Raw genomic sequence first — 12,402 nt, forward strand, 5'->3', positions numbered from 1 at the left:
AGGAAATGCCGTAACCTTTCGTAACAGCATCTCTTGGATTAAAAAATAATACTTCAAAATCTTTAATGGCATTTCTTTTTTGTATACGTTGTGTTAGTGCGAATGTAAACAGCATTCCACTAGTTATTCTTTTCTTTAATCATCTTATTACTATAGTTCTTATTAGTGTGAATGCTGTTTACTAACGGCTTTAATCGCGACGCGATGTTTACAGTGAGAACAGCTGCTGACAAAATGGGGATTTTGTTCTTGAATCACCTTTTTTATGGAAAATATTTTATGTAATTTCCCTTTTCAGGAATCTCAACAGAGAAAGTTTGGCCATTGCTAATAAATGAAAACCATTCACAGTTAAGAATTAGATATGAATGATTAATGCCACAAATGATTGCATACATTTACAGTTTCTTATTTCTCCAGTGTGATAGCTGTCAAACAGAAGTTAAATAAATGTCTCACTTATTCTTAAAATGTACTCAGCCCACTTAAAGGAGTTCTCAAATAATCTGGGAAATAACGTTGTAATAATGTATCTCTCGTTCAGATTGATGGTCGGGTTTGTTTTCTTCTTTGCGAAACGCCGCTGTGTGTCAACTGTTCTACTTGGGTTGCCGTACGTAGCTGAGGACCAATCGGGTAGCCGTCCATGGTAAGGTGGAGAGAAAGAAGAAGGCACGCAGAAGTGGACGGTCACGGTGAGTGGTGTTGTGTGTCTGCAGTAAATGCTTGGCCTCAGTCTGAGAGCTGTGACAGATTAACGGGCTCTCTCAAACACTGACTCACTAACGGGTGGAGTTAAAAGCTGCTAAACTAACAGCGAGCTGATGAAACTAACGTTACTTACACATAGCTAACTTTAGCTTAGCCTTTATTCTGATGTATTACATATGTTTCCGGTGTGGGTAGGAAGAAGCATTCTGAAGCACAGGACCCTGGTAGTCTTATACAGAACACTGCACCAATAAAGCAACCACATGTAATAAATAATCATTTATACCATGTTCGACTTGATCACATTCATACTTTAGTTGTTCTGCTTTAGTTTTACACAGTGGGAAGTACACAAGAAGTACATTTACTCGAGTGTGTACTTGAGTACACTTTTCAAGTACTTATACTTCACTTTGTTATTTTTAACTTTATGCTACTTTTACTTTACTACAGTTTGGAGGCAATGTTTTACTCTTTACTCCTACATTTTTTATTTATAATACAGAATATAAATCAACAAATAAGTCATAATGTATTATTATAGGATAAGCTACTCAGCAGAATATCAAGTATTTTAAATCCTCTACCTTTACCAAGTGCAACATTGACATTCATGCATTAATGATTAGAATACATACATGTCATATTTTTAAATCTGATATGGGCCATACTTGAAAAATGAGTACTTAAATATAGATTTTCATGCCAGTACTATGTACTTTTACTTGAGCATAATTTTAAATGTAAAAGTATATAAAGTATTCGTACACTCGTTTTTACTCAAGTACAAGATCTGAGTACTTCTTGTACCTCTGGTTGACCAAGGCAGCCTACCTGAGTGCAGCAGTCTGGGTCAGGATACCGTGGTACATGAGTTCTGTTTAGAGAGCAGAAGGTCTGATCAGCTCCCTGTCTGAGAGGACACTGGGTTAACCAATCATCCTGCATGAGGTTTATCATCAGCTCCTCTCCTCTCAGAATCAAGATGACGACTTCATGGAGCGACCGTCTGCAGAACCACGCTGAGCTCCCTGCCAACATGGACGGTGTGGCCATGAAGAAGTACCGCCGGGAAGCTCACCAAAGGTGTGTGTGTGTGTGTGTGTGTGTGTGTGTGTGTGTGTGTGTGTGTGTGTGTGTGTGTGTGATACATCTCTTGGTATTAAACAGGTTAGTTATCTTATCATCATAAAATGTCTCCTTACTCTTTATTACGGTCGAATGTATCTTTGTGATTGTAATAAAGTGTGGGCGAGTACACTCTATGAAGTTCTGAAACATTTAGTGGGCGTGCAAACCAAATCAGTCACATCTCATCCGCTATTTCAGAAACCTCAGATTCTAACTATTTATGACATGTCTCAATCCGACTCGTCACTCTCCAGATCTCAATCCGCTCACTTGCAGAAATAATGTTTTGGTTAGATTTAGGGATATTAAATTATGACTTTTACCATCTGACCAAAAATCTGTTCCTCTCTTAAAAGATGATCCGCAGTTTTGCAACAGTTTTCCCCATGCGGTTATATCCATGTACCATGCACCCATGACCGAGCCATTTGTTTCACTTGCAACGACATGTGATATTATAAAAGTTTAAAATAATGAACAGGGAAACGTAATACCAGGCTGAAAAGCAGTGTTCTTCCACCTCTGGAAATAAACGAAGTGTACTGGGTACTGAATTGTAGTAGAAAATACTTTATTCTCTGACAAAAACAGCCGACCATGGCCATGCAGCATGACCTCAGTGGTAATACTCCATGTATTCTCTATTACAAAGCTTTCCAAGGGATCAGACTCAAACCCATCCTGCAACAAGGTATGCCATCCTTCTGTTGTTGAAGCAAACTGCCATTACTGACTCAATGACTCTTCCATGATGTCAAATGGTTTTCCATCCGACTCATTGGATTCCATCCACCCTGACCCCTGTGGAGGCAGCAGGTGGCTCTCAGTGTGGTTTCCTGTAGCATTGCCCTTGTTCCTGCATCTGCTTTAATGCTCATCTGTTACTGTCGATAATGTCTGATCAGAGTCACAGATCATACTGTATGTCTGACTGTACACTCAGCAGTGAGGGGGGGTTTCTGTGAGAGTAACTGTTGAGCACACATTCTATGAAAATGATGAAGATAAAAAGAGCAAATGGGAAATACATATATACATTATCATTTCTGTATGTCTGCAGGTTTAGGCTTAACATCTATAGATTGATAGTTAGGGTCAGGTGGTTAAGGCTGGATAGGAAACCTATGTTTTGAGAAATGTATGCCTTTAAGCCAAAAATGTCAACTATTCTACTAATTGATAAATAACGTTGGTCTTCTTTTTAAAGAACAATGTCAACAACTCTGTATTGTATGTTTATCAATAAGAATGACGAAAGTTACTGCAGCTTCTTAGTAAAAAGCTTTGTTTATTCACTTATTTAGTTAGTACCGTATCAGAGCCATTCAGACATGAATGTGGGTCCACACACATCAGGAAGGAACGTATTCTTGTAGAGGGAATCACAAATGTTGAGGTGATGTTCAGTTCCATGTGGAACATTGTGACAGCAACCTTGATGACAGTGCTTTTAGATCTGACAACATGACTCAGCAGAAACCACAGCAGCTCTCCATCTGAGAAGAAGTTGGCAGGCCTGAGAGTTTCACTTCAGATGCTCTGATCACTTTAAATAACCTGCAGGATTGCATGTCTGTTGGTGTTGTGGTTGTTAAGTTGTATTTGAGTGACTCGTGGTAAGGTCACTCACAATCTGCCATGAATATCAAGACTGACCTCAAGGGAGTGCGTGCAGTGCTGCTTTTTCTTTTCTTCTGTAGCTCTAAAAAACATGAATTAGAAGTAAGCCGTGCATTGTTTGACCCAACATTGTTCTCCCTTTCCAGAGTGTTTGTCAATCGAAGCTTGGCCATGGAGAAGATCAAGTGCTTTGGGTTTGACATGGATTACACTCTGGCAGGTGAGTGCAGTCTGATAAAGGTCAGAGTGAAGAGCCACAGCTGCTGCATGGAGAGCCTCAATGTCCTGCTGCCGATTGTCTGCCCCATGTCCTCAGTGACTGAGGGCATGGGATACCCTCCATACAGCCCTATTAGTGGGCATGGGATACCCTCCATACAGCCCTATTAGTCCTCTCTTACTTTTAATGGCTGGGGATACTTTGGTTCACTTACATCACTCATTTTTTGTGTAACATTTTAACTTGCAAAACTGCAGGAGCACTTTCTTATTCTACCAATTCCCAATGGGCTGCCTATAAATAATCCTTTTGTATACACTTTCACGTGAAACACAAGCAACATTTAAACCAGCTTCATGTGACCAGGACTTTGTTTCCCTGGAAGTTTATTCTCAGCTTCGGCCTTCAAGCTACGTATTGCTCTAACCAACATTCAGCAATGTCAATAATAACAAATTAGAAGGAAAAAAAGATGACAACAAATACAGATGTCAGTATTCTGAGGCTCTGAGCCCCATTTCTTTCCTCACGGACGGCAACAAAACTCCGACATTATACAATTTAAAATAAAAGGGTTAGGCTTAGGGTAATATATTGAGTAAGAAAATGTTTTTATGAACCCCACAGCTTCCAGTCTTCCAAGACCTGACCGGACAAAAAGACGTGGTGCAGGCACGAAACATACTACCAATAGAAATACGTTGCTTTTAAAATCGTTGACACGAATGTGTGACACGAAAAAAAGGGGAAAATCGTGTTGGTGAACACGAATCAATAGATTAAATTAATTTCGTGACTATAACACGAAATGCCGTGAGACTGGGTTGAGTTGAGCACTCTTAAAGTATCCATCATCTCCATGGCACCGTCTCAGTTTCACACAAGTCTTTTTTCTTCTTTAATATTTGCTGCAAAAATGCTAATCTGCCGGATGGGTGTGTAAACATAGTCCTTGAGTTCACTGGAGCACACACTGCAACCCAAGCTGCTCCCTCCTACCCCCCCCCCCCAGCTGTGTCAGGATATTCCTGGCAGTTATTCCACACACAACACCCATGAGGGGGGAGGGGTCTGGGGTGGCAAAGAGGGTCAGAAACACGTTTTTAGAAGCTGATACCAATTTATTATATTTCATTTAATTAAGCTGTGATCCAAAATGACTTATAAGTGAAAAAACCATAAAGATTCTCAGAACACCAAGAAACCTGCAGGTCCCGTCTCAAAAAGAAGATGCACTTTGAGTACGGCACGCAGTCGCTGTGGCATCGTTTCGATAAGCGTCTGCAACGTCACAAAATGTATATCTGTCCAGAGTTGCATTCATTTTCCGCCAAGATCTGGTATTGATTGGGAGAGCTACACCGCTGCACAAAGTCTTCTCCAGCAAAACCCCAAAGACTCAACGGGGCTGTGTTCTGGGGCCTCATTTATAAACGCAGCGTACGATCAAAGGATGGCGTACGCCAGTTCCTGAGCAATCTCTGTGATTTATAAAAAACTAACTTGACAGATCAGTGGTCCTCCACGGACACTCTGACCCATGCGTACGCACAGAGACGGGAGACATGAGAAACTGCGACAGCATTGACCGAAGGAAGGATGGAGAGAAACATGTAAAACAATACCATAAATCTCTCTGCATCATATATGAAGAATACATTTACAGAAATGGGTAAAAGCCAATCTTAAAATGATGAAACAAACGCCTGTCTGATACTCCTGAGTGCACACAAAAACATAACTTGGAGAAATAAATAAATACGGATATGTTATTGAAAACTCTCTTACATGTTATGAAATGTATTCTAATAAATGATGCGCGAAACAGAAAGACAGAATTACTTTCAACTGATGCCGTTTTGCATTTCTGTAGGTCGTGTAGATACCAGTGCATAGTTTTATATACTATATACAGTAAATATGTGTTCAAATGGTTAAGCATTGATTTTGTTTTAAACGGAACTTTACAAATAAAGTGAATTATTATAATGCCGCTCGCCAAGACGTGATGCTCCTAAAACACAAGAGGTATGAAAACTAAGAACAACATGTGTTTGGTCAATTGAACAGCTGATGTCACACATCTGTTTTATTTCCTTTACAAAGCATTCACTTTTTCGTACAACTTATTTATTTATTTCGGTGAGGATCCGACCTTCATGCTGCATCTCTTTGTAAACTTCAAACTGCGTCCACCAAACAATCGGATTGACTTGTTTCCCCAAAAGAACCAAAATCTGTCAGCGTGAAATGTTGGTTTTTAGCTGTTCTGTCGGCATTTGCTACGATCTTCTTCATGCAGTCAGTCTAAATGAGTATTAATATGGGGCGTGTCTTTGACTATTTATAGGAAAATATGGGCGTTACGTGAAGCCCGCATTTCGAGTTGATTGTGATTTATAAAGGGAAACCGGCGTAGGACGTGCGTGTGCACTGTTTTATAAATCTGGATATTTTAGTGTGTAAGCACTTCCTTTTGTTCCTACTTGCTTGTACTTGTACTAGGCATGATGGGCACATCACTCCACCCGCCTCTATTCTTACCCTGATGCGCCCATCACTCTGTGAAAGGGTAAATCTGGATTCATTGATTTGGTTTTAATAATGCGTTGGACAGTTATTAACCTGATTTGAGTAGTTTCAGCAATCCCCTTAGTTGTTTGCTTTGCTTGATGCAGGCCAATCATTTGATCCTTCTGAAACTCATTAACATCCTTTCCACGACCACAGGATATGTCTTCCAACATGGTTGTGAAGTGAGACACAGCTGGGGTTAAATAACTTGTTGCCAGCTGAAACATATTAATCAAAGCAGTAAATATCCAATGGAAGGCTCCTACAGATTGGCTCAGTTAAATCCAGTTGGTGACTTTTTTGGGACGAGCTTCAAATTTCAAATTTCAAATTTGCTTCAAATTAGCCAAACCACTGAACCGCTGGTGCATTGGTTTGAAACGGGCTTGGTTTAATGACCAAGGTACAAGAGAAACAGGTGATTCAATCTGTCCCGGAAGATTACTTCCTGCTGTCCTGATATCAGTGGGGAGCAAAAAAGCTTAAAACAAAAAAATGAGATTTTACCCCTAAAGGCCCTGTCACACTGTCCCGAAATTGACACCCGATGGACACACGAATATGGAATTGTGAATTTCGCACGAAGATGGCCCCGAACCACACACGAAGGCAACATTTACATTACATTTAAGACATACAACTGCAATGAAAGTACCAAAAACAATTATGTTACAGTACTATGATACTGTACTGATATCTTCAGACTTTGTTCTTTACTTTATCCGTCGTTATATGTAGAAAATATTACGTTTTCTCCGTAATGTTGTTTCCATAACAACAACAACTTCCTGTCAACTGTCCTTCAAAATAATATATTATATCCTTTTTAGTTTCACAGAACACAAATTGGGTTATTTACATAATATATTTACATGATTTTGTTGTGCAATAAAACAACCCGATGGACACACGATAAAGGAAATGTTCAAATTCGGCTGTGATCGTAGCAACATCGGGCCATTCGTGAGGGCATCTTAAGCCATCGTATGACTGCCGGTGGAGTTTCTCAGGCTCCGGCAGCAACTTCGTGAGCGGTGGCAAAATCTTTGGCATGCCAAAAAATAGCCGAAGGACCTTGCGAAGGTTCATTTTCGTGTTGAATTCGTGTGTCAATTGTGCCCTTCGTAAGGCCATCGTGAGGACATCTTGTTATCATCGGTGCCATCGGGCATTCGCCCCGATTAGAGTGAGGGTGAATGCACCGATGATAACACGAAGATGACACGATTTGACAAGATGCCCTCACGAGTGCCTTACGAAGTTGCCGCTCACGAAGTTGCTGCCGGAGCCTGAGAAACTCCACCGGCGGTCATACGATGGCTTAAGATGCCCTCACGAATGGCCCGATGTTGCTACGATCACAGCCGAATTTGAACATTTCCTTTATCGTGTGTCCATCGGGTGTCAATTTCGGGACAGTGTGACAGGGCCTTAACACATTTCAAAAAGTTAACAACAGAATATTTTTTTTAAAATAATTTATACTTTACAAATTCCTTTGGAAGGGAAGGCGAATTGTCCTATCTCCACAATGGACATTAATGCATCACTAAGCCTGGCTCTAAAGAGTCTGCTGTAGCGCTGCGAGTCTTTGCAGACCTGCAGCCTGAAAATCAAGTTGGAAGTAATAAAGATGATGGAATACACAGCTGCATGACTGTTTTTGTAGAATCGCTGTATTTTGGTCCCGTCAGAGTGATTTATGTGTAGTAAACATGAGCCTGTCTCCCTGTCTGTCTGTCAGTGTATAAATCTCCTGAGTACGAGTCGCTAGGCTTCGACCTGACGGTGGAGCGCCTGGTGAACATTGGTTATCCACAAGAGCTGCTCAACTTTGTCTACGACCCCTCCTTCCCCACCAGGCTGGTTCACAATGCCCTGCCTTTTTGAAATCCATTTGAACAGCAGTGCATTCTCACAAGTGGTATTTCTGTCTCTCACTGTCTTCCCTCTTCATTCTTCCAGAGGTCTGCTGTTTGACACAACGTATGGCAATCTGCTTAAAGTGGATGCATATGGGAACATCCTGGTGTGTGTGCACGGATTCAACTTCTTGAGGGGGTGAGGTCAACGACTCTGACTGAGCTGCACACCACATCTCTAAAAACACACACTTATTCACAAAGTTAGATCCTTCTTCTATGCAAATGAGTCATAAACAGCACTACAGTCTGCAGCCATGCACCTTTGAGCTAAATGTCAGCATGCTAACATGCTAACAATGACAATGCTAACAAGCTAATGTTATGCCATAATAACAATAATATTCCCCTACGATGAATAGCTCCAAACACAAAGCACTGCTGAGGCTTATGGGAATGTCATTAGTTTTGCAGATATTTGGTCTAAAATCTAAGTATTGGAGAAATGTAAAATTTGACCAGATGTTATTCCATCAAATTGACGTTATTTTAGGATTATTCATCTAGGCACCATGAATATCTCTAAGTGGAAGTTACAACCTAGTGGTGGCGCTACAGGAAAAGTCAGAGCATCAAATGGGAGTCATCCTCTGGGCACAATGCATGCAGTGGTTAGCCAAACATTTTCTGACATTGACTACATTTTCCTAACAATGACCAAAAAACCTGAAGGCCGTCCTTCATTTTGACTGATTAAGAAACTGAGGGCGACCTACCATATCTTTGAGTAATGCACAGCGTGTGGAAGAGATCTGGACTGGAGGTGTGGAGCTTCTCCTCTGCAGAACAACTGCAGTCTTCAGCAAGAGTGCTTGCAGGATCAGATAGTCCCGCCTTCACCGACTTCAAACCTTGTCTGAAGTAGCTCTGCTGATACAGTGTGCCGTGTTCAGCCTTCAGAACAACAGTAACACATTGGGGGGGGGGGGTCATAGAAATGTAATGTCCATGCTAATATATGTAATATTTGTGTGTTTGTGTCACTGTGCAAAGACCAGACATCAGAGAGATTTACCCAAACAAATTCATTCAGCGTGGAGACACTGACCGCTTCTACATCCTTAACACACTCTTCAACCTACCTGGTGAGAACTGCTCTACACCTTTAGCCGTCTCAGAGTGACATTTATTTATTTCAATATAATAAAAGAAAAAAAGAAGAAGGAAACGTTGTGGTGTGTAACCTGGAGTTCACTGTTTTCTTCTTACTCTTGGTTTGTCATATAGAAAGCATGATCATATTCAGTCAGTCTCTCTGATTCCAGTCCTTTGCCTTCTTGCTCAGAAACCTACCTCTTTGCCTGCCTGGTGGATTTCTTCAGTAACTGCTCCAGATACTCCAGGTACTGCACACTCAGCTCTGCACACCTTTAGCTTAGCACTGGTGATGTGAAGTCATGTGACCGTGCTGTAGTTCCTTTATAGCCCAACATTAGCCACCTTTAGCTTAGCAGTGGTGATGTGAAGTCATGTGACCGTGCTGTAGTTCCTTTATAGCCCAACATTAGCCACCTTTAGCTTAGCAGTGATGATGTGAAGTCATGTGACCGTGCTGTAGTTCCTTTATAGCCCAACATTAGCCACCTTTAGCTTAGCAGTGGTGATGTGAAGTCATGTGACCATGCTGTAGTTCCTTTATAGCCCAACATTAGCCACCTTTAGCTTAGCAGTGGTGATGTGAAGTCATGTGACCGTGCTGTAGTTCCTTTATAGCCCAACATTAGCCACCTTTAGCTTAGCAGTGGTGATGTGAAGTCATGTGACCGTGCTGTAGTTCCTTTATAGCCCAACATTAGCCACCTTTAGCTTAGCAGTGATGATGTGAAGTCATGTGACCGTGCTGTAGTTCCTTTATAGCCCAACATTAGCCACCTTTAGCTTAGCAGTGATGATGTGAAGTCATGTGACCATGCTGTAGTTCCTTTATAGCCCAACATTAGCCACCTTTAGCTGAGCAGTGGTGATTTGAAGTCATGTGACCGTGCTGTAATTCCTTTATAGCCAAACATTAGCCACCTTTAGCTTAGCAGTGGTGATGTGAAGTCATGTGACTGTTGTAGTTCCTTTATAGCCCAACATTAGCCACCTTTAGCTTAGCACTGGTGATGTGAAGTCATGTGACCGTGCTGTAGTTCCTTTATAGCCCAACATTAGCCACCTTTAGCTTAGCAGTGATGATGTGAAGTCATGTGACCATGCTGTAGTTCCTTTATAGCCCAACATTAGCCACCTTTAGCTGAGCAGTGGTGATTTGAAGTCATGTGACCGTGCTGTAATTCCTTTATAGCCCAACATTAGCCACCTTTAGCTGAGCAGTGGTGATGTGAAGTCATGTGACTGTTGTAGTTCCTTTATAGCCCAACATTAGCCACCTTTAGCTTAGCACTGGTGATGTGAAGTTATGTGACTGTTGTAGTTCCTTTATAGCCCAACATTAGCCACCTTTAGCTTAGCAGTGGTGATGTGAAGTCATGTGACCATGCTGTAGTTCCTTTATAGCCCAACATTAGCCACCTTTAGCTGAGCAGTGGTGATTTAAAGTCATGTGACCGTGCTGTAATTCCTTTATAGCCCAACATTAGCCACCTTTAGCTTAGCAGTGGTGATGTGAAGTCATGTGACTGTTGTAGTTCCTTTATAGCCCAACATTAGCCACCTTTAGCTTAGCAGTGGTGATGTGAAGTCATGTGACCATGCTGTAGTTCCTTTATAGCCCAACATTAGCCACCTTTAGCTGAGCAGTGGTGATTTAAAGTCATGTGACCGTGCTGTAATTCCTTTATAGCCCAACATTAGCCACCTTTAGCTTAGCAGTGGTGATGTGAAGTCATGTGACTGTTGTAGTTCCTTTATAGCCCAACATTAGCTTTTTACTTCAGAAATCATAAAGTGGTGTTAATATGTGGAGTTTATCCCGCTTAATTAAACATTGAGGTATTATAAATGCCCATAGAGTCAGGATGGTGCTACAGATAACAAATATATGATACACACACATTTCTTCTATTTCTAACTGTCAATGTAGTTGTGAGGCTGGCTTCAAAAATGGTGACCTTTTCATGTCCTACAAGAGCATGTTCCAGGACGTGCGAGACGGTGTGGACTGGGTTCATATGAAGGTAGAGTAATTTGCTTTTCCACATGAATCCTGTTTCTAGGCTGTTTGCCTTCAGCCCACTGCTTTTTATTTTCCCAGGGGTCTTTAAAAGAGAAAACCGTTGAAAACCTGGAGAAGTATGTGGCCAAGGACGTAAGTAGAGCAGCATATTAAGGTCTTACAATACACACACCACTTGTGCTGTAGTACTTTATCAGCTCATGTTGCTTCTGTTTCTCCTCCAGCCCAAGCTTCCTCTGCTCCTCAGTCGCATGAATGAAGTAGCCAAAGTGTTTCTGGCCACCAACAGTGATTACAAATACACAGAGGTGAGAGGACAGCTTACAGTCAGATATGTCAAATATATTAAAGCAAACACAACGTTGAACCTCATATTGTCATGATGTACTGATTCATGTCCACATATTTTCATGAAGTTCTATTGCTTGGTGGTTTTCAGACATTAAATACCCTGCCCTGTCTTCTTTCAGAAAATTATGACCTACCTTTTTGACTTTCCTCATGGCCCAAAGGTAACACTAATGATTTGCATTGTCAATCTGAATGAAGCACCTTGGTTACACCTGTCTGGGGTGTGTTAGGATTAAAAAGTGTAGAGAAATAAAAAACACTGTACTGTACCAGGATTTACCTTTATGATGTGTGTACAGCCAGGCACACCCCACCGGCCCTGGAAGTCCTACTTCGACATGATCCTGGTGGACGCCCGCAAGCCTGTGTTCTTTGGAGAGGGGACGGTGCTGCGGCAAGTGGACACTGTGAGTGTGTAGAAGCCTGTATGGACAAGATACTCTACTAAAATATGATGTTTATTAATAGGAGTGTGACAATGTGTGTTACCTTCAGACCACAGGCCGGCTGAGGATCGGCACATACACAGGGCCCCTGCAGCAAGGGATTGTTTACTCTGGAGGTAAATGAAGAATCCAAGTTACTTTAAGATTCCAGATATTGGAGTGGAGTTTAAACCTCGAAAATAGATGCAGTTTAAGTTTATGGTATGTTGCATTGTTGGAGACTTCAGATTTTCATTGCCAAAACTACGCTGTAGCTGTACGGATTTGGTAAATAAGCCTTTGGAATTCCAGCCATACCATCCTTGATGA

The 12,402-nt window shown here is 41.4% G+C and overlaps 1 protein-coding gene across 1 annotated transcript in view; it reads left to right on the forward strand.

Moving 5' to 3' along the window:
- Positions 1-603: 603 nt before the first annotated feature.
- Positions 604-12,402, forward strand: part of LOC117532442 (cytosolic purine 5'-nucleotidase-like) — a 15,037-nt gene continuing 3,238 nt past the window's right edge. Inside the window, exons 1-15 of the mRNA XM_034195785.1 lie at positions 604-695; positions 1,690-1,797; positions 2,495-2,533; positions 3,609-3,682; positions 8,001-8,118; positions 8,222-8,317; positions 9,172-9,263; positions 9,464-9,521; positions 11,204-11,297; positions 11,375-11,428; positions 11,521-11,604; positions 11,767-11,808; positions 11,947-12,054; positions 12,143-12,209; positions 12,321-12,349. Of these exons, the coding sequence (XP_034051676.1) occupies positions 1,697-1,797; positions 2,495-2,533; positions 3,609-3,682; positions 8,001-8,118; positions 8,222-8,317; positions 9,172-9,263; positions 9,464-9,521; positions 11,204-11,297; positions 11,375-11,428; positions 11,521-11,604; positions 11,767-11,808; positions 11,947-12,054; positions 12,143-12,209; positions 12,321-12,349 (1,056 nt within the window). The 5' untranslated portion in view covers positions 604-695; positions 1,690-1,696. The remainder of the gene's footprint in view (positions 696-1,689; positions 1,798-2,494; positions 2,534-3,608; positions 3,683-8,000; positions 8,119-8,221; positions 8,318-9,171; positions 9,264-9,463; positions 9,522-11,203; positions 11,298-11,374; positions 11,429-11,520; positions 11,605-11,766; positions 11,809-11,946; positions 12,055-12,142; positions 12,210-12,320; positions 12,350-12,402) is intronic.

Source organism: Gymnodraco acuticeps, unplaced genomic scaffold (genome assembly GCF_902827175.1).
Source record: "Gymnodraco acuticeps unplaced genomic scaffold, fGymAcu1.1, whole genome shotgun sequence".
Classification (NCBI taxonomy): Eukaryota; Metazoa; Chordata; class Actinopteri; order Perciformes; family Bathydraconidae; genus Gymnodraco; species Gymnodraco acuticeps.